Source organism: Haliaeetus leucocephalus, unplaced genomic scaffold, assembly GCF_000737465.1.
Source record: "Haliaeetus leucocephalus isolate CR32 unplaced genomic scaffold, Haliaeetus_leucocephalus-4.0 Scaffold168, whole genome shotgun sequence".
Taxonomy (NCBI): domain Eukaryota; kingdom Metazoa; phylum Chordata; class Aves; order Accipitriformes; family Accipitridae; genus Haliaeetus; species Haliaeetus leucocephalus.
Window position 1 is genome coordinate 1,913,422 of NW_010972604.1, and position 19,094 is coordinate 1,932,515.

General features: G+C 44.0%; 1 protein-coding gene across 1 annotated transcript; it reads right to left on the minus strand.

The window, feature by feature from the left end:
• Positions 1 to 374: 374 nt before the first annotated feature.
• Positions 375 to 18,744, minus strand: PKD2L1 (polycystic kidney disease 2-like 1). The gene is made up of 15 exons (XM_010563528.1): positions 18,450 to 18,744; positions 14,407 to 14,520; positions 12,334 to 12,461; positions 10,935 to 11,191; positions 9,851 to 10,075; positions 9,267 to 9,495; positions 8,723 to 8,893; positions 7,822 to 8,003; positions 5,025 to 5,145; positions 4,227 to 4,325; positions 3,356 to 3,477; positions 2,924 to 3,041; positions 2,555 to 2,691; positions 1,611 to 1,758; positions 375 to 584 (listed from the first exon to the last, which is right to left on the minus strand). The coding sequence occupies exons 1-15, from the start codon at positions 18,742 to 18,744 to the stop codon at positions 375 to 377; spliced, it is 2,556 nt and encodes an 851-aa protein (XP_010561830.1).
• Between the last annotated feature and the right edge of the window lie 350 nt (positions 18,745 to 19,094).

Below are 19,094 nucleotides of genomic sequence, written 5' to 3' on the forward strand. Positions count from 1 at the left end.
GTCCTGCAGACAACTGTGTATGTTGGGAACAAGTTGCAACATGCCACTCAAGACAAAAGTGTTCACAGAGTTCTGGGGTCTCTACTTTTTGGGAAAGGATAGATAAAAGACTTTGTGTCAGCCTGTTCCGAGGCAGAAACTTAATACATCACCTGGTTCCAAATTTCCACCTACTCCAGAGAGACAGGGGGCAGAAGTTCTAGCTCTGTGACATTATACATCATTACATTATGGAAAAGAGCATCCCTGATTTTTCACATCACTAGTTCCTGGCAACAGTGGTGTCTATATCCAGCTGACTAGACTATTCTAATAGTGGGGAAACAACTGACAGTGACTTAGTGGGAGCCAGACTGGGAGCACTGGACTGTTCACTAGAAGCGCACATCAGACTGTGGCTGGATGTTCTTGGGCACCTGAGATCCCAGCACACTTGACCTGGGCAAGATGGGATAGACCCTGTTTTGGGAAGAGTTGCCACTCAGGTTGTTTGCCTGTACATGTTCCATCCCCCAGCCTTCTGCTTCTTTCCCCAGCTGGTCTAGGCTGTGGGGGAGAAGCTTTTCCTGACTGGGTTCTTCCTCCTGCGAACCAGAAGAAAGTAACGTGCAGTGTTAGCAAGCTACCAAGAAGTCTAGCCACACTCCAGGAGAGAAACAAGGTGTGCATGATACTTAAATATCTTCCCACATTCTTCCAGAAATTAGTACAGGCCTGCCTGTCTGTTGAAGATCCAATATACTGTTTGCTGCAATACACTGATGACTGCACATTCAACCATTAGACAAATGAGGAGAAATTAATCCCTTTTCACCCTCTCTGAGAACGTTCACAGAAATGCTGTGGCAAAACAAATCTGCAAACAAATACTCAAATAAGCTTTCAGGCATGTTCACATGAGAAGGACTCCCCAAAACACCCTTTCAGATGCGAAGGGATCACAAGACTACTCTGCAAAAGAGAGGTTTCTTTCTGACTCAGCTAGGTCACTGTGCTGTTTGGCTGTTCTCATTATCGAAGCCATAAAATCATGAGGTAATGACATGGCTCCCACATGCCTTGCTGCCTTTGACATTAAAGCTGAAGACTCAAAATATGCTGGTTGACCGGATATAGGCAATCTTTGGCAAAAGTCACAATTCTGCAATGAGATGCAATGGGGACACCGCTAACAGTCTTCCGTCTCATGTGTGATAATTAATCCACAGGCAAGACGTTGTTAAGATCACAGTCCACAACACTGTCATGAACTGCTTTTGCTGGGAAGGACAGTACAATTTTTTTTTTTATGTCTGAGGATAAGTAGATACAAAGCAACTGAAGACGAGTGAATTGCATCCACTGCCACAGAAATAAGCTCGGCTTCAAAGGAGCTGGAAGGTGTGTTTAAAGGTACCATGGTTAACTAGGGGGACATGAAAGTAAGAGGCTTTGTGTCACTATGCTTGAACAGCAAAGGCTTGATCACACAAAATGCTGGCCCTGCCCAACCCTTTTTGTCTTATGTCAATGGGGATTGGAAAAGCAAAGATGATACCAAGCCTTTTCACACAGCAGGGCTGGTCACCTGCCCTGAAGCTGGTTAAAATGCATGGTGGAGGGCTACCAACCTTATTAACATTATCCAGTGGTTTGCCCAACATGTACTTCCTCTTCAGTCTGTTTCTTTCCAGCATGTCTAGCTTGCTCACCACTGCATCAATCTTGGAGCCGATGTTGTTTATGGACTGTTCCAGCTGCAGCACACGTTGCAGGAGGCTGGGGGAGACATGGAGACCATTTGCAAGCTTTTTCTTGCGATGAACAGTAGGATTTGTAGCAGCCATCTCACAGGCAATGGGCCAGACCTCAAACAGGAGTGAATGCTCCCCATCAGATAATTGATTCATACCCACTGAAGACATAACTCCCTGCTACACTGTGTTTTCTTTTGTAATCAGTGGTTCTGCTTAGGATGGATCCCAACCAGTTTGGATCACAGTCCAGCCACAATATAATCCCATTATTAAATATTGCACCTGCCTCTCCTTTGATATGGCCCTATGTGGATTGCTCAGTGTCTCTCAGTAGCAGAATCAGGATCTCCTGATTCTCTGTGCTGTATTTATCCCATACTCCTCCTGTGGAAGAAACAGCCAAGTGTTATTCTCAGACCTGGAGGATGAAGGCCAACTAGGCTATAAACCAAGGATATTTATTCCCACAGGACCTTCTGTAAAGGTATCAGCTTCCCCTGGCCCAGTTTTCTGAGCTACCTTTTGACCTGAAACATGACAGCATATTGCCTGTGGCCAGCTGACAGCTGCAGAGGTTATTCAAGAGGCAGAAAGCAAAATTTCTTAACTCTATCTTTTACAGGAACAAGCAAACTACATTACAAGCATTGTCCCAGTTCTCTCCTGACCTGCTCATTTACATGTGTGCAAGATAAAAAGGGACAAATCTTACTGAACCTGCTCAGCACCAGTGTAAACAGTTACATCAGGGAAGGAAGCAGCAGGGAACCAGACCCCTCATTTGCAGAGGGATTAAACTACTGTCAGCACAAACATACACTTGGAATTCTTCTTTGGAGACCCAGCTAGCCTTATTGGCGTGGTTATTCCTTGTTTCCATGTAGGTCAGATTCTCATCCAGGTTGTTGTCACCATAGGGTTTCCCCAAATTTTCAATCTCTGTATTCAGAGCAACCTAGAAGATAGATAGAGAAACTCCTGCAAAGCTGGATACTAACTCTGTGTCACCTTCACTGTGAATAACACAAGAGTTTCATGGGCAGTGATATACTCAGCTGCTATCCAGGCAGAGTTGGAGCTGTATTTGAGTTGCCTGCTTAGTTTATACCACAAACCCAAATATTCCTGAGGCCGCTTTGGAGTGATCTCTACCAAACAGAGGGTTTCTTTCCTTGCCCTTTCTTTACCCTTTTCGCCTCTAGGTCATGCTTCATCTGCTGTTGCTCCTCTTCATCAAGGATATGGTTGCCATCTTTGTCAAACCTGGAGAAGGCTGCTGTGATCTCATGGTCTGCATGGCCCAGTCTGCAAAAGAATAGAAAGAGAAAGCTCAAAGCACTTAATTACACTGTTAAGCTCTAATAGTGCAGGAGATCAATGTATTGTTTCCTCCTGCCAGTGACAAACCTAAATATCCCAAATGGGAAAGAGATAGTAACACAAACCTATTTAGAACAGGACATTAAACATGTGAGGAAAGACGATAACTATTTTTTTGAGTCTTACATAGCCCAGATCTGAGCTGACTGCTCTCCCAGTCTTGAAAACCAGAGAATTTAAATTACCTGTATTACCAAGAGAAAGGGGTAAGCAGGCATCCCTCAAGCTAACCAACTTACTCCTTCAAGCTGTTCTTGAAGTCTTCAAAGTCTAGTTCTTTCGTTCCATTCTGCAATGCTTTCTGCACATCGGAAATCCGTTCCTTCTTCAGCCTCAGCCTCATGAGCGTGCGGTTGTAGCTCTGTTACCAAAGGTGCAAACAGAAATGGACTCACGCAAGCAGTATAGTGAAAAATAGGGCAGAGCAGACAATGCAATATGGGCGAGATTTTAAGCTTTCCAGAAGCAAAAATACAGCACTGCTGAATGAGCCCCATCTCTAAACTAGGATCACACCTTCAAAGCAACACCAACATGGTAGTCAGGGTCTTCATGACAAAGTTTGCCCTCTGCTTTTTTCCTCCTGACTCTCCCTTTATGTGATGTCCCAGTCATCAGCTGTCTAAGATAATGTCTCAAATACTGTTTGCAGAATATTAGTCCCACAGCACAGAGAGTTGTGACCTTCCAGGACCTTTTCTGGAATTTGTCCATGGGAAATCCAGATGTAACCCACTAGATTTGCACCACTGTAACACGCTCAGCTTAGCAAAATAGGACCTGCCATTTTATTGATCAAAGTACACGCTATCAAGGACTGGAAGAACTTTGTCTAGAGACTATCCTGGGAAGAAAAGTCTCTCAGAAACACTATGAGCATGCTCAAGTAACAGGATTCCCCCAACCCCTGCTTTCTTGTCTTCCCATTGCCAAAGGATCTGGGAGCTTGATTCATCCCAGAAAGGAACTGTAACTCCTGTGTACACCAAGAAGGTGGATCTGGAGTTGGCAACCACAGTTTCTCTCTAGTAAATTCCACATAGGTCAGGGACTTCCAGAAAATGTTTCAGGATTTAGCTAGAAAGTAGCACAGCTCGCATAATTCATCACCTGCTTCAGGATGTCTGAGAGCTGCAGCTCATCCTTCTGGCTTGAAAGCTCCTCCTTGACTTCTGAGTAAGTGTCATTGATGATGGCCAGAAACATGTTCTAGAAAAAGGGGAAGAAGAATGATGAATAAGCATGAGGCATCTTGCCTGCTCCAGCAGCCAAAGCAGCAAGAAACAAGCACAAATGTGCAGGGCTTAGTTAAACAAGGAGCTGTTTCCACATGGGGTAGGTATCCCTTGGGCAAATTAAAGTGGGTGAAGGGAAGACCCACTTCAGCCACACAGTGCTTTCTCCCTGGGGACGAGGTCCTTGCACTTAAAGCAGTGGCTGACGGTACATTTGTTCCCAGCTCAAATACCATCTTTGGTAGCCTCTCCTGCAAGACCTTAGGTTACATTTGGATTCCTGGCACTGGGTCTTTAACCTGGTCATTATGAGCATCCCTCTGCATCCATTGCCTAGGAAGCCACAGACTGTCCCCCATGCTTTGTTCACTGCCTGCTACAGAGCAGCTGAACTGATCCCCTTGAATTCAGCTACCACACCAATGGTATTCCCAGCCAGTTTTAGTCTTCACCTTAAAGGATGTGATTATGGCCCTTAATCGCCCTGTTCATCAAATCCCCAATTGCAATGGCATGCCTTTTGTCTACTTAGCTCTATTTGCACTGCAAAGCTATAGTAACAGAAACTTCCTTTCTCTCTAAACATTTGCACTGCACCTAAATCAGGGATCATCAGGAGGGGTCTTTCAAACACTGCAGTCAATACAGGGGCAAGGAGAACTTTCTTGCTTACCAGGAGCACAAAGAAAACAAAGAATACATAGGTGACAAAGTAAATAGGCCCAAGGACCCTGTTGGCATTGTCAATGGAATTGTAGTCAAAATCTCCAAGAATGATCCGAAACTGGGTGAAGCTGGAGGAGAGAAAGAACACAAGGTCACACAAAGGCATGTACATTTATCCTACATCCTCAGACAGTCCTGAGGTGAATCCTGAACCTGCCTGCAGCCCAGATGGTCACAGGCATAAGCCAGAGTAGGGTCTAAGTCACCCAGTCTGGTAAGTTAAATGTACTCATGGTATTTCAGGGGTGAAGCAAGCTGATCTGGTTAGAGCAAGAGCTGGCTGGAAAGTAAAACAAGGTTTCCACACAAACTTCTGGTTGTCCAAAGTGTGTTTTGATCTAAACAGGAGTTAAAAACAAAAACAAAACAAAAACAACCTGTATTTTGCCTTATAAAGGCATTTGACTCACTGAAGCCTTCTCTTGCAAGAGAGTTCATGAGACTGTGGAAAGGATGTTAGTACTGGACAGTGCTCTTCAACATTTTGCAATTCATAGCCTGGGTAATGTAGCAAGTTTAAGTCTGTTGATCAGAAGTTTGCTTATCTCAGTTATCTCTTGTAGACTCCTTAAAAGGCAGGACTTGGGTGCCAGAGGTCTGTGGAACACAGGCTGAAAACTGCTGCTGTGGCAGATACCTCCCTTAACATTGTGCATTGCCTGAGCAGGCCCGTGCACTGAAGGATTGTCTGAGATTGGATATCTTAATTCACTTGCCCAACATCCCCTTCTGTGCATGCTCATCCACCCACTGGTCATGCCCCGTCTCAGATATCTTGATACATTATCTGTGGGACTTCTCTGGAAATTAATCAGTGAAATGAGCCTTGTAGGAAAAAAAAAAAAAAATCCTCCAGTTAAAAAAAGGAAAGAAGAAAAAGAAAAAACAGGCAGAAAGACACAGACCGTGAAGTCATGTGCAGGGAAAAGGACCTTGAGACCCCAAAGCCTGAAAATCCTGTCTGAGAAATGCAAAGCTCCATTTCAAATTCCTTGCACTTAGACTAGGGAGCTGGGAATGTTTTCCAGGTCTAAGGAAGAGGAATATGGCATTGCTTCCTCTTCTTTGGTTTAAATTGTCCCAATTTAGTGATGTTGAAATGTCTCCTTCCAGTAAGAAATTCTTTTTATCTCTTTTGCTTTGAAAATGTCTACTTAATTTATTTAGACTATTATACAGCATATTTTAGAAAACTTCATGCTGAATTTGTATTAAAATGAGTTTATTATTTGACTACCAACTTTCAGAAATGAAGTAGAGCTGCTATCTTATAAAAATCAGATATATTTATAAATAATATAAAAATGAAGTTTCTGACTTTTTCATTTCAGTGTTTAAAGCTATAGAATCATAGAATCATTTAGGTTGGAAAAGACCTTCAAGATCATCAAGTCCAACCATTAACCATGCCCACTAAACCATGTCCTGTAGTACCCTGTCCACTCACTTTTTGAATATCTCCAGGCATGGTGACTTAACCACTTCCCTGGGCAGCCCATTCCAATGTTTGACAAGCCTCTCAGTAAAAAAATTTTTCCTAATATCTAACCTAAATCTCCCTTGTCTCAACATGAGGCCATTTCCTCTTGTCCTATCTCCAGCCACCTGACAGAAGAGACCAACACCCACCTCACTACAACCTCCTTTCAGGTAGTTGTAAAGAGCGATAAGGTCTCCCCTCAGCCTCCTCTTCTCTAGACTAAACAGCCCCAGTTCCCTCAGCCGCTCCTCATAAGACTTGTGCTCCAGGCCCCTCACCAACTTGGTTGCCCTCCTCTGAACTCACTCCAGCAACTCAATGTCTTTCCTATCATCTTGATAAGATAAATGCATTATTCTGCTTTTCCCTGTGAAAACCCTGTAGCAACAAACAGCATTCCTTCCAAATCTTTGTTTGAATTAAAGTGTACTATCTGATGAAAACCAGAAAGTTTTCATGTGGCTGTTATGCAGACACTGAAACAATGTGATCAGCAAGTGTATTTGGAAGCCAGAGAATTTAAAAACTCCAGAGTTTCTATCTGGGCCTCTTCCTTAATTAAAAAAAAAAAAAACAACCAAAACCAAACACTCTGACCCTACCTCAAAACACTTGTTTTGAGCTATTTAGTTCTTACCACCAGAATTACATAAAAGTTTAACCTAATTAGACCTAAAGCCATCTGCTGGTGTATAAAAACACAAATTTGCCAAGGTCTCAGCGACAGTCAGGCAACACCATTCTACTGCCTTTATGGACCCACAGCAGGTGAGAAGGTGACAAAAGGTCCTGCAGAACAGAAACTAAATTATCAGCTGAGCTATGATGCTTTTCTGCAGAAAGACATTAAACCACTCTGCATGTTGAGTATCCTTGGTGTGCCTAACAACTCCACATCAAGTGAAAGCTGTCTAGGCTTCAGCAAACTGAAACTTCTCACTAAACACTCGTATGGAAAGGCTGGAATTTCCATTGAATTGTAGGGCCGCAAGGAGTCTCAAAGTCTGGTAGGATCAGCTACACGCGTCCCTACTGATAAACACCAGACAACCAGAAATCCGTCTGTAACCCTCAATTTTCTGTGTTCTTTTGTCCATGAAGATGTTACAGCTGGAGGACTGTGAGCTACTTATTAGCCATAGCGGCTTTATTACCACAACAGGTGTCTGATTAACATTCAGATTTGCAACTGGGGAGAGGTTGGAAAACAGTTAAAATTCTTTTGATGAAATGATGGAAATATGGTTCTGACTTATACACTTACATGCATTTAACAAAGGTACTGAAGTTTTCCACTTGTGTCCCAAAAAGAAGGTAACCCAGCTGGGCATAGGCAAAGAAGACAATGAAGAACATAATGGCAAAGCCCAGAATGTCCTTGGCGCAACGTGCCAGTGTGGAGGAGAGCTGAGTCATTGTTTTGTTAAAGCTAATATACTTGAATATCTGCAAGAAGAAAGAACAGGGACAAAGTTAGGCCAAACCATCAGCTACATCAGTCTCTCTCATATATGCACATGCTTACTAAGACAAGAGGTTCATTGTAGTACCAAAGCACCGAGAAGAGAGCCAGGCTAGGGGAATGGTGGCTTAGTGTTCAGGATATTTGTCCCAGGTGTGCCACCATCTTCCTGTGGGACCATAAACATATGACTTTGTTCCCTGTGTCAAAGCCAAATATATAGAGGGACTGCTATAAGGACAAATGTCTTGAGGCTAATGAGGACCCCCAAGTACTGTGTGTCTTTCTACCATGCCAAGATGCTTTGGTTGAAATGCAAAGTCCATGCCAACAGACGAGCCATTTCCAGTTGTTGGGTGGCCATCATGAAAGGAAAACATGGTTTGCCAGATTATCCTCCAAAATACTAAAATATTACAGGATAGACAAAGTTACATTGTACTCAGAATTTTCTAAAATCACTTTTGCACCACAACATCTAAGCTCATCTCCCTGTCCACTGTCTCCAAATAACTGGCCTCAGAATGCAGGGTGAAAAGTTGTCTGGATTACTGCAAAACAGAGCATATGACTTTGAGGAAGATCCTCTGTTATACAGCTATTACCATCATTCACTCAGAGAGATGGAAGAGTCAACCCCCAAGCTATCTAGAGGAAGAGGTCTGAGACTAGAGGCCTGGCACCTCCCAGACCCCTACAATACCTTGATCCAGGCAAAGAATAAGTTGACTGCATTCATATTGTTGTACTGTGTCTGCCAGAATGCCAGGAACTCGAAGTCTGCGTAGGTGTCGGGGTGTTTCAGCAACTCTCCCAACAGTCTGTTCACCTCAATGGTGCGAAAGATATGAAACCCAATAGCGATGATGGAGAGCTGCAAAGAGGAAGAGGAAGAGTCTGCAGTGACCACTGTACCTATGCTTTCCACAGAAATTAAAGTGTCAGAGAATTCCTTGGTATCACACTTCACAAGTGCAGTCTACTGGTCGGGGATGGAAATAAGGTATTAATGTGCTGAATGATGCCTGGATTTCACAGCCTCTCAGGCATCCCTAAGGAAAGAATTTTCTGCTAACAGCTGATAGAAGAGCATGTGTCCATTTACTCTGCTAGTTCATTTTGCTATTAGAGTAAAACCTGTGCCAGCTCTTGTCTTATCTAGACCAGTTTCCCCGTTCCTTCATTTATTTTGGCTCTTCTACCTCTCTGCCATTGCTCCCCCCCAAAAAGTGTGCAAGGATCCTCACCAGAATGACGACCACATCCAGGATGTTCCAGATGCTGGTGAAGTACTGAAGCTTGTAGATACGCAGCTCCAAAATCTCCTCCACCACATAGTAGAAGATGAAGACACAGAAGACAATTTCACAGGCAACAATGAAGAAGTCCCATGTGCTGACGTATCGTATAAGCTTGACTGTCCGGATTTGCCAGGAGGGAATGGCACCACCAGTGGCTGGAAACTCAACCACTAACCTTGAAGGGGACAAGAAAAGTCTGATAATTGCAAACAGGGAGATGGAGAGTCTTAGATAATTTTGAGGCATCAAACCTGAGCATGAGCTATCCACCAAACCATGAGTGGAAGAGTTGTGCATGTGTTTACACAGCCTTATCTCTGCTGCTTCATTGCCCGTGATAGGAAAGGGTGAAAGGTGAAGAGAAATGTGACTGGTTATGTCAGGAAGACCAAGCCTTCTTAGTAATCCATACAATATCTACTGACACCACTCAGTCCTACCCCCTGGTGGACCATATTAAAATATTTAAGAAACAGTGGCACTGAGGAAGAAGCAAGAAGCAGAAGAATTTTCAGTGGGACTCAGCTTACCTCAGAACACAGAACAGATTGATATTTGCATTATACACAGAGAAATCAATGAAGACAACACGTGTCCCCCGATCCAGCCACAACTTCTCCTTCAAGACTTGCAGGGCTTCAGCACTCTCTTTTCTGGTCAACTTGAGGTCTATGTAGTATCCTCCCCCACTGTAACTGGTTAGTCTTCCCCAGTGAGATGAGCCACCCAGCTCCTCCTCAGAATGGTACCTCCACCTGCAACAGACAAGTCGTAAGCAAAGGCATCACCACCCCAGGCCTGGATATGACCTTGTAGCCAGGAGAAATTAGACTATATCTTCAAGGGACAGAGCAGTTTTTAATTAAAGAGTTGGCACTTAATTCCTACTCCAGATCTAGGCCTACATCAGTTCTTCATTATTGTCAGGTTTCTGACCTAGTGCTTCCCAGCAGTGACACAACATGACTTGCGATACTACAGATGGAAAATTCTGCAGGTTCAGTGGCTATGCCACAGTTTTGTTTGCATGGAGGTTACTCCCAGGACATGCTGTATCACCTTCTATTACATTGCGCACAACCCTCTGCTTAGAACACACTTGTACTCATGTTTCCTTATGAACAACGGCTTCTTGTTCATAGACCAAGACTCATGCAGCAAGCAAAGAGTTATTAAACTGCAGCTACCCTGCAGCTACCTCACATTATTCTAGAGAAACAGGTTTTCAAGATGAAAGAGATGCACTCCCTTCTCTCTGTCTCCTGAAATCCAGGAGGGAAGCAGAGAGCATCATCCATTCGACAGATCTGGTCCCACAGATCTCTATTTATCCTCACCCTCTTAAAAACAGGCAACAATTTCTACCTAATTCTCCACTGGATTTTTCATGGCTTTCCCAATAGGTCCCACTCTGCCACTCATTCTGTTATGCTTTTCCTCAAACAGACACTCAGCCTTATTGATAGACAAAAAGGACTTGCTGCCTCTGACAAGGGGAATTCCAGCCTTATGCGAGAAACTCACCCCTGGCATCCTGCAACTCAGCAGAACTTATTTTAACTAGAAGAGACTAATTTGGATTTTCTAAACCTGAACAGCAGAAGATGTACTTACGCTGTTCCATTGATGAGCCCAAAGGAGACCCTTTCCTCCTTGTCTTCCGAGTACACATCATAGCAGCCCGAGATTTCCTCCCTGAAGTCATCATGGACCACACAGGAATTGTTCTTCACCTTCAGTTGTCGCACGCGTGGGACACCCAACAGCAGGTTCTCGTAATAAATGTATGACTGGGTGCTGTGCGCAGCTAGGGACTCATTGTTATACCACTTTGTCCAGTAAAGATTATCCAGAAGGGGACCTTGTGCATACTACAAAAGAGGGAGAGGAGAACTTCTTCATAGCCCACACATCAGAGGAATTTTCTTAGCCTGGCTTTGAGCTAGTAAGACCTGACCCACCCCTTTCTAATCCCCAAGATAGAAAGTAGCAGAACCTTATGTTGGATGTATGCTGAGGAGGCGAAAGACCAGAGCTGGTGATAGAAGAGGGATGCCGGGCAGCAAGGTTGTTGTTGGCTCTTCACAGGCCTGTAATATGGTTGCTGCACCTTGTTGGGCTAATGAAGAGACAAGAGCTCTACAAGTTTCTTTGTCCCTTCCACTTCATTAAGCACAAGTGTCAAGGAATTGCCTTGGCACAAGGTGTGAATTATGAAAAGGGCATGTGCCAGTGCCCTGGAAACAGTGGGGAAAAAACAATAGTGCCATAGTTTGCTGTACTTTTTTAATATGACAGAAAAAGACAAAGCTAACTGACAATTTCTGGCTGACTGTCAGAGGCAGGTGGTTGCAATATCTCAACAGCATTTGCTATGGCTCATATTATTTGCTCACCAATTCTTTGATAGAAATGTGTTAGACCCCAGACATCTTTTCCCCTCTTTATTCTCTTTCATAAAAGACAGTGCAAATTTTAATCCAGCTTCTTCAGTAAGAATCTGTAGATCAGACCAGCCCAGGCAGGTTAAGTATGCTGTTCCCACAATTGCCCATGAAAATGGACATAGGCCTATTACTAAGACACCAGCATGAAGACATTGGACTGTAGGATTCAAAGCCATTTCTACCACAAGGAAACCTGGAGTAAATCACTTGGCCTCTCCAGGCCGGTACTCCTTATCTGTGCAATGAGCATCATATCACAGCAATTTCTTTTTGTTATGTCCTGCCTGTTTAGCTGGTAAATTATTGGGGAATGGGCTCTTCTGGGCACACAGAACAGTTAGCGTCGCCAGTATTCTGGCCACAGTGCTCAGAGGGATAAACTATATTTTAAATCAGTGGATATTTTGCATGCAAGTGACATTGTTACTGTTGCTAGTAGCTGGCAAAAGCTTGTGGGAGCAAAATGCCTTGCTGAAATCACTGGGCAGCACATTCAGAGGGAACTGAATATCCCAGTCTAGCTGAGATTTCCAGAGCTCCCCATGCTGAGCCAGATTTGTACTCACCACCCAGAAGTCAGCCATGCTGCCAATGGACTGGAAGGAGACTCGGCCATCCGAAGAGGTCTGCAGGAAGAGCTCAGACATCACTTTGGTGTAGTAATAGGCATTGGAACTTGTCATTCCATATGTCACTAAGAGATGAGACAAAGAGGAGGGTCCTCCCTTATGTTATCAATTAATATGTATAATATGATTGAAATAAGCAGGGAGCTGCTAAAGTCCTGTGCACAGCCCCCCTCCCCATCAGTTAATATTTAAAGTAGGGAAACAATGGCTAGACATGATTTAGAGTTTAGGAATATACTATTAGACAATGGGGCTTTGTAGATAGGTAGAATGTTTATGTCAGAAAAGATAATGGATTGTGGTCTGATCAACAAACCTTGAAGAACCACTTGGAACTGCCAAGACAGAGTAAGAAGTAGGTCAAAGGTAATTCCTGCAGGGGGAGATTGCGACCACCGACTCATTGACCACCTACTCAAACGATACCACCTACTCAAAAGAAGACAACGAAAGAAGAAGATGGAGCCTGCACACTAATTTACATGAAAGGCGAAGAAGAAAGAACCAATCACTTAGGGAAATAACAATGAATATGTATTATTTAAGCATATAAATGTGGGAATTTTTAAGACAAAGGTGTGCTGTCTTGAGACAGGCACCCATTCATACGCATCAATGAAATTAATTTGAAAATACCTTGACTCTGTGTGTTGCTGGCTTGCACACCGGGTAAATGAACCCCATTTGAGGGACAACACTTATACCTGAATATTGGAGCATGATATAAATATGTTTTATATTCGCTTCCTCTGTAACTTATACTATCACAAGTAAGCTGTGCAAGGCACAAGAGAATCTAATCTCTAATCATATTACTTTCTGCTTTCTTAGGAATTTACAAACTTATCTGTTGCACGTTCCAGGATTTAAAGTGTCAGACTGACAGACTATAAGAGTTTAGAAGCCAGAGAAGACCATTGGATGATGCAACTGAACATCCTGGGTAACAACTTTTGTCATCAGACAAAATTTCTGAGGGAAATTTTCTTTCTCAAAACAAAGTCCATGATCTGTATTTTGAAGTTCTGATGTGAAGCCATGAAAGTATAGAGACCACCCTATTTTCCCAAGTGGAAAGCTCCAGGTAAGTTCTCATCTACCAAGAAAACCTCAAACAGGAGCAAGCTCTAACTTCCATGAACATGCTGCTTCAACTCTCCAGTGCTCCTTCCTGCAGAAAAACATCCATCATAGTGATCACTAAGAATATGTCCTACTCTTGAAAGGGCACCACGAAAATAAAGCAGCTGACATTCAAGACCCCCCCACTTCTGGATGAGTCAGTGTGTGACCACACGTACGTCTGCGTGTGTATCTTGGTTCTTTAGGAAGAGTGGCTGAAGCACTGTCTCCCTGGGCCAGTGTGATAGTAACTCAGGTTGGTATTGTCTGTCTGTCTATGCTGCCATAGGGGCCATGAAATATAATCCTCTTCACTGTCCCATGCCACGGGTGCTCATTTGTGATAATGAATGAACCTTCGCAAAAAACAAACAGCCATTGTTCTACCCACACAAAGTCCTTTAGCATTCAGTACAGGGACGCACTAAATCCACCCAAGAACAACAGTGTGAGCTGCCACCTGCTTTATCACCTCAGCCACCCCTCCACTCTCAAGAGGGGAAAATGTCTCTGAAACCTGTGTCTTTGATCCCAGGAAGCTTCTAGAACTGCTTTCTGGGTCTTGAACATTTGCTGTGCAACTACAAAAAGACCCTGGGCAGATTCTCCCAGGACTGTGGAGTCAATGGCTAGAACTGATCACATGGATCAGAAAACACTGCTTAAACCTAACCAATATCAATTAGGTCTAGAGCAATAGCCGGTTTTTTTACTTCTGCGTGCAGCAGCTGTTCTGTAGGTTAATGACACAACTGGCTGCTGCAGTGAGTGCATGTACAATAAATTCAACACCTACAACAGAGTGAGGAAGTCTAATAATAAAATCTCACATTATTCCCCTCATGCTGCACACAGAAAAAACACCTATGAGATATGACAGCTACTTACGTAGACAGATGTCCACCAAGAACACAATATAGACTAGCAGCTCTCGCAGTGTGGTCTTCACATAAAGCTCTCTGTTTTCAGCTGTGTTCTCAGTCAACGTAGTGCCCCACAGACCTGTTGGGTGTAAAGAAGAAATTGGAGAGTTTTGGTGGCCGTTCTCAAAGGCTATGTGAGGAGCTGAAGTCCCATTCCCAAAGAACACTGTTGGGAGTTGGATTTTTGTCACTTTAAGGCAAAACCACTTTTCGTTTCAAAATTTGACTAAGAGCTGTAAAAATGTGTTAAATAACCCCTAAAAAGAACCATTCCAGCATGAAGAAAAGATTTGGGGCTGACAGAACTGAAATATATTGGCTTGCTTACTTTGCTAAATCACTCTCCAGTTTTCTGTTTGAGTTCATTATGGACTGATCTTTTCCTGCCTGTTTTTCAACTTACTCTTTGCAGAAACTCAGTCTTTGTCACAAGCACTCTTGAAACCATAAAATTTCTTCTCAGTTGTCCACGTGCCAACAGCTGACCTTTTGATAGAACTTCCACACCAGAACTGCATCTGACGTTAGCTTTACAACTATTGGTCCTTTTAGTGTATATTGAACCCTCAGCCCCCAAATGTTCGTCCCTTGCTTACCTAAAAGCTCTTGCAGATTTCTTGTACGTCATAAGACTCAATCAAATTACCCTACCCAATATTTTCAGCATCAAATTTAGAGCCAAATTATCTTCAGGATGTCTATCAATGGAGCTCTGCTGACTTCAATACAGTTATGCCAATTGCACCAGCTAGTGATCCAATTTCTTCACACAGTGAAAGCAACTCATTAAATGTCACCAGGGTTGATCAAAAAGAGAGAAACGCTTCCTTTAAAAGGAGCCTTGATATTTTGGGTTTGATGAACCGCCTGATACCATTAGTGTATTTGTTTGTTCTTTTTGTAATGGCTTTCTGTTGTGATTTCTGAAATGCTCCTGAAGTTGAAAGGCATAAGAACTTCCACTTGAAAGCCTAGTGATGGAAGCCATGTCAATAACACCCACGGTCTTGCTGCTTTCTGCAGCTCCTAGAGAGCTGAGCCCTGGTGCCCATCCCCAGTAGTATGCAACAATCATCTTCCTGCAAGCCAGGATCAAAGGCCACATATTTGAAGTCATCTCTGGCAGAGGACAAAGCGCTTTTTTCTTTGGAGCAAGCAAAACCGATATAGTGGTCTGTGAACATTTACTCCTCTCCTTCCGATGGCTCTTTGGCATCTCAACAGATTGGAGAGCTTTTTGCACCATCAGCTACCATAGTGACTGTTGCAGTGTCCACCTTCACTCCTGGACAGACAAACCAGTAGCCTATTCTGGACATATCAGACCAGCAACAGAAATGAGAGCCTGGAGAAGATCTGGATTAACTCATGCAGGAGAGATTATCATGTAGTCTACAGGAATCTCCACAACAGAGAAATCCAAGGGGAAACAACACACCCATGTGTTCAGGTCACTTTTAATTGACCCCCTTCATCTCTAGCTATGACTACATCACAATCTTTTAACAGGTTTATCTGTTTTTCCATGAGGCAGGGAACACCTACCGTCCACACGTTGGGAACAGAGGCACAGACTTTCTTTGCTTTGGGAACAGAAATATACTCGGGAACACCTTAATTCAGGGACACTAAAATATCCTTGAAAACTCAGTTCAGAGACTTGCCCAAAATTATACCTGGAGGACCATGAGGCTGGTCCAGTACCCTTTCAGATTGCATCCAGTAATCGTAAAACTGCATCAGCTGAGGTTTGGTTTCAGCTGTTTCTCTAGGAAACATGCCATGGAAATATACCACCTCATACAGGAAGCATGTCCCCATCTGTGCCTCCTTTGGCACTGCCTACCCCCTTGGGGATGCATCTGTTTTGGACATGATATTTGGAGTAGAAGGATACTCAAGACTAGAAGACATCCAGGCTTTCTTATGGCATCTTACATGACTGTCCAGCACTCACAAGGTAGAGCAAAGAAAAAAAAACCAGAATCTAGAAAACAGGCAATCAATGTAATTTGTTTGTAATTCCTGCCTTCCTGCTAGTAACAAGTTACTGGTAAGAATTAATGGCAACACCTACATTATCTTCCGAGGCTGCTTTTAGGCCAGACTTGTGACCCAGGTGAGTGACTAGCTCACGGTCCTGGATACAGCCAGAGAACCTCTTCCAAAAGCAGTTGGAAGCTGAGTGTCCCTCATTGGTCCCTGTGCCACCCAGATACCCAGCAAATTCTGCCATGAAATAGCCGAGGTGGCAGGAGGCAGGCAGGAACCAGAGGACTCAGAGTTGCTTGGACACAGTTTAGAGACAAACAGTCCTGAGCAGTGACACTAGGAGCAGCAGCTACTCACTGGTAGTCCAGCCCAGTAGATGGTGGGGACAAGAAAAGAACTCAGTAAGCCAGCTATGACTAGTACCCCCGAAAAGCTATGGACACACAATCCCAAGGAATAGGTTTTAAGCAAACACCCCCACCCCCCCCCAACTGTCCTTGGCTAAAAGACTTATCTTTACTACCTCCATTTTCCATGTGAGACACTAAGGTGATTAAATGAAGGGGAAGGGGAGAACAAGCAGTATTTGGAGAGGCAATGAAAAACAATGAGCACCTAGTAAAGTTGCAAAGGAAAGATGCAAATTCTTCAGGGAGTATGTCTCCATCTCTGTGATGCTGATAGTGGCCTTTCTTCCGGCTGCACTGGCCTTTGGATCTCGTCTTCCAAGCTCTGGTCTGTCCTACAACCCTATTTACCACCCTTGCTGGCAGGACACACTGCTGCAACAGTCATAGAAGAAGGAAATGCTGTAGTGTCCTGACGGGTATTTTCATTTGCATGCTCCAGTTTCAAGCCTGGCATCTCACAAATGGAATTTTGATGTTAAAGTACGGATTTGTTTTTCCATTTTAAGTGTCAAACAATGACCAGAAGAAAGGATATCAGAATAAAACAGGTAAATGATACACTACCTCTGAGCAATCTGTAATTACCCACCAAGCCCACCCAGCACTGCTCCTTGGCCAGGAGAAACCTCTAAAGCTTCAGCTCTGGCTCCCATGTGAATTAATAGTGTTAGACTGTAACTGCAATGACAAGTAAGAAAGAATTGATCATAGAGGGGCCGTGTAATTCAGGACCAGGCTATACCGTTATTGACTCGCATGTACTGTTAGAGGGTACAGCTCTGAGAAAGAGTCTTGCCTTCCAAGTCAGGAAGAAAATACGCATTGACAAGAAAATAATAATCTCCACAAGAAATACAGTTTCTTGCTTTGTCTTCCCTGGTTTTGCAGTATTAGGACTTTATGCCTTCTATAAGAAACCGTTCAGCAAATGCTCTTGCCCGCGGCTGTATCCTTACAGGAGACCTAACTTGCTCCCAGGTTTTTTGATTGCCTCTGAATAAGCCTACATAATATTTAATTCACCTTTATCTTTTAAACTGAAAACTAGCACCTCTTTCTTTAAGCTGTCTTCAAGCAAAGCCTTGCTTGATATATTCCTGTTATCCTCTGCATTTCAGTCCTGACAATGCTAGATTTTCTCTGGTGGATATTTATATCAGTTCTTAAGTTACTGTAACACCAGGGTCAGTACCACTCCATCTAGAAAATGCACACAAAGACAGAATAGTCTCATCACCAGAGAGATGGCTCCTGTGGATTCAGGACACCTAAGCTCTGTCCAAAGCTCTGCCAACAGATTCGCTGCATGACCCTGAGCACACACACCACTGAGTCTGTCTGTGCCTCCTGCCTTACAGGAAAGGTAACAGAACAGACCCTGGAGCTACAGCAAGGCACACGGAATGAGGATGCTCCTTCCAGGTCAGCCAAAGATTATCTCCGGAGTAATGCTGGTCTATGCTGAGCAGGTTCCTGGGCTACACAGACACTATGGGGTTTCTACCTTCTGCATCCCCACGCTCCCCCCCCTACCCCATCCCCCGCCCTTACCATTGCTTTTCCCAAGGGCTAGTAAATCCTTTCTAGTGATATGTCAGAGCTTTACCTCGGATGCCTCTGAAGATGTAGAAGCAGCACTTGAGAAAAGGTCTTGTCTTCCCATCCACAGCTTTGCTCTGCTCTTCCTGGTAGGGCAGTGGATCCCCCGCCTCTTCAAAATTCTCATAGGGATTCTCCAGGATGGACTTGGGGTTGTAGATGGCCCGAATCTTCAAGGAGGTAGAGGGAGAGCCATTGTAAACGGGATTGTCCCAAGCTTTCTTCCCCACTGCCTCCAGTTCATGCTCTTCTGAGGCTCTAAAGTGGCTCTCAGCTCTGTTGCTTAGGTGAGATGAGCTCATGGCTAGTCACTGCCAGCAGAAGTACTTTGTAACTGGAATTGTGAAGATTGCCTGCCCAGGCTGGAGTGGTAAGCTAGCAGAGTGAGAATCGATCAGTCAGTGCCAAACAGCTTGTCTGCCTCAGCAACCAGGAGAGGGCACACCAAAAGCTTCCCGCAGACAGCACACATCCTCTCTCTCTTTTATACCAGCTCGACCGGTGACACCTATCAGAGGGGTGGCAGTAGCCTTTGTTAGGAACCATCGTCAGATCGTCAGCCCTAGAATCTCAGAAGTCCTGGGAACGCCGACGCTTCCAGGAGACCTTCTGTGCTTCCCAACGGACATAACAGACCTAGATGCTGTCGTGG

Bases quoted from the DNA above. Each gene is read 5' to 3' on its own strand.
- PKD2L1 (XM_010563528.1), bottom strand. From the start codon at position 18,744: ATGAGCTCATCTCACCTAAGCAACAGAGCTGAGAGCCACTTTAGAGCC. The intron at 4,326-5,024 runs GTAAGCAAGAAA...CCCTTTTTCTAG, and splicing joins TTGTTTTCTTTGTGCTCCTG to AACATGTTTCTGGCCATCAT. The intron at 3,042-3,355 runs GTAAGTTGGTTA...ATTCTTTTGCAG, and splicing joins TTCAAGAACAGCTTGAAGGA to ACTGGGCCATGCAGACCATG.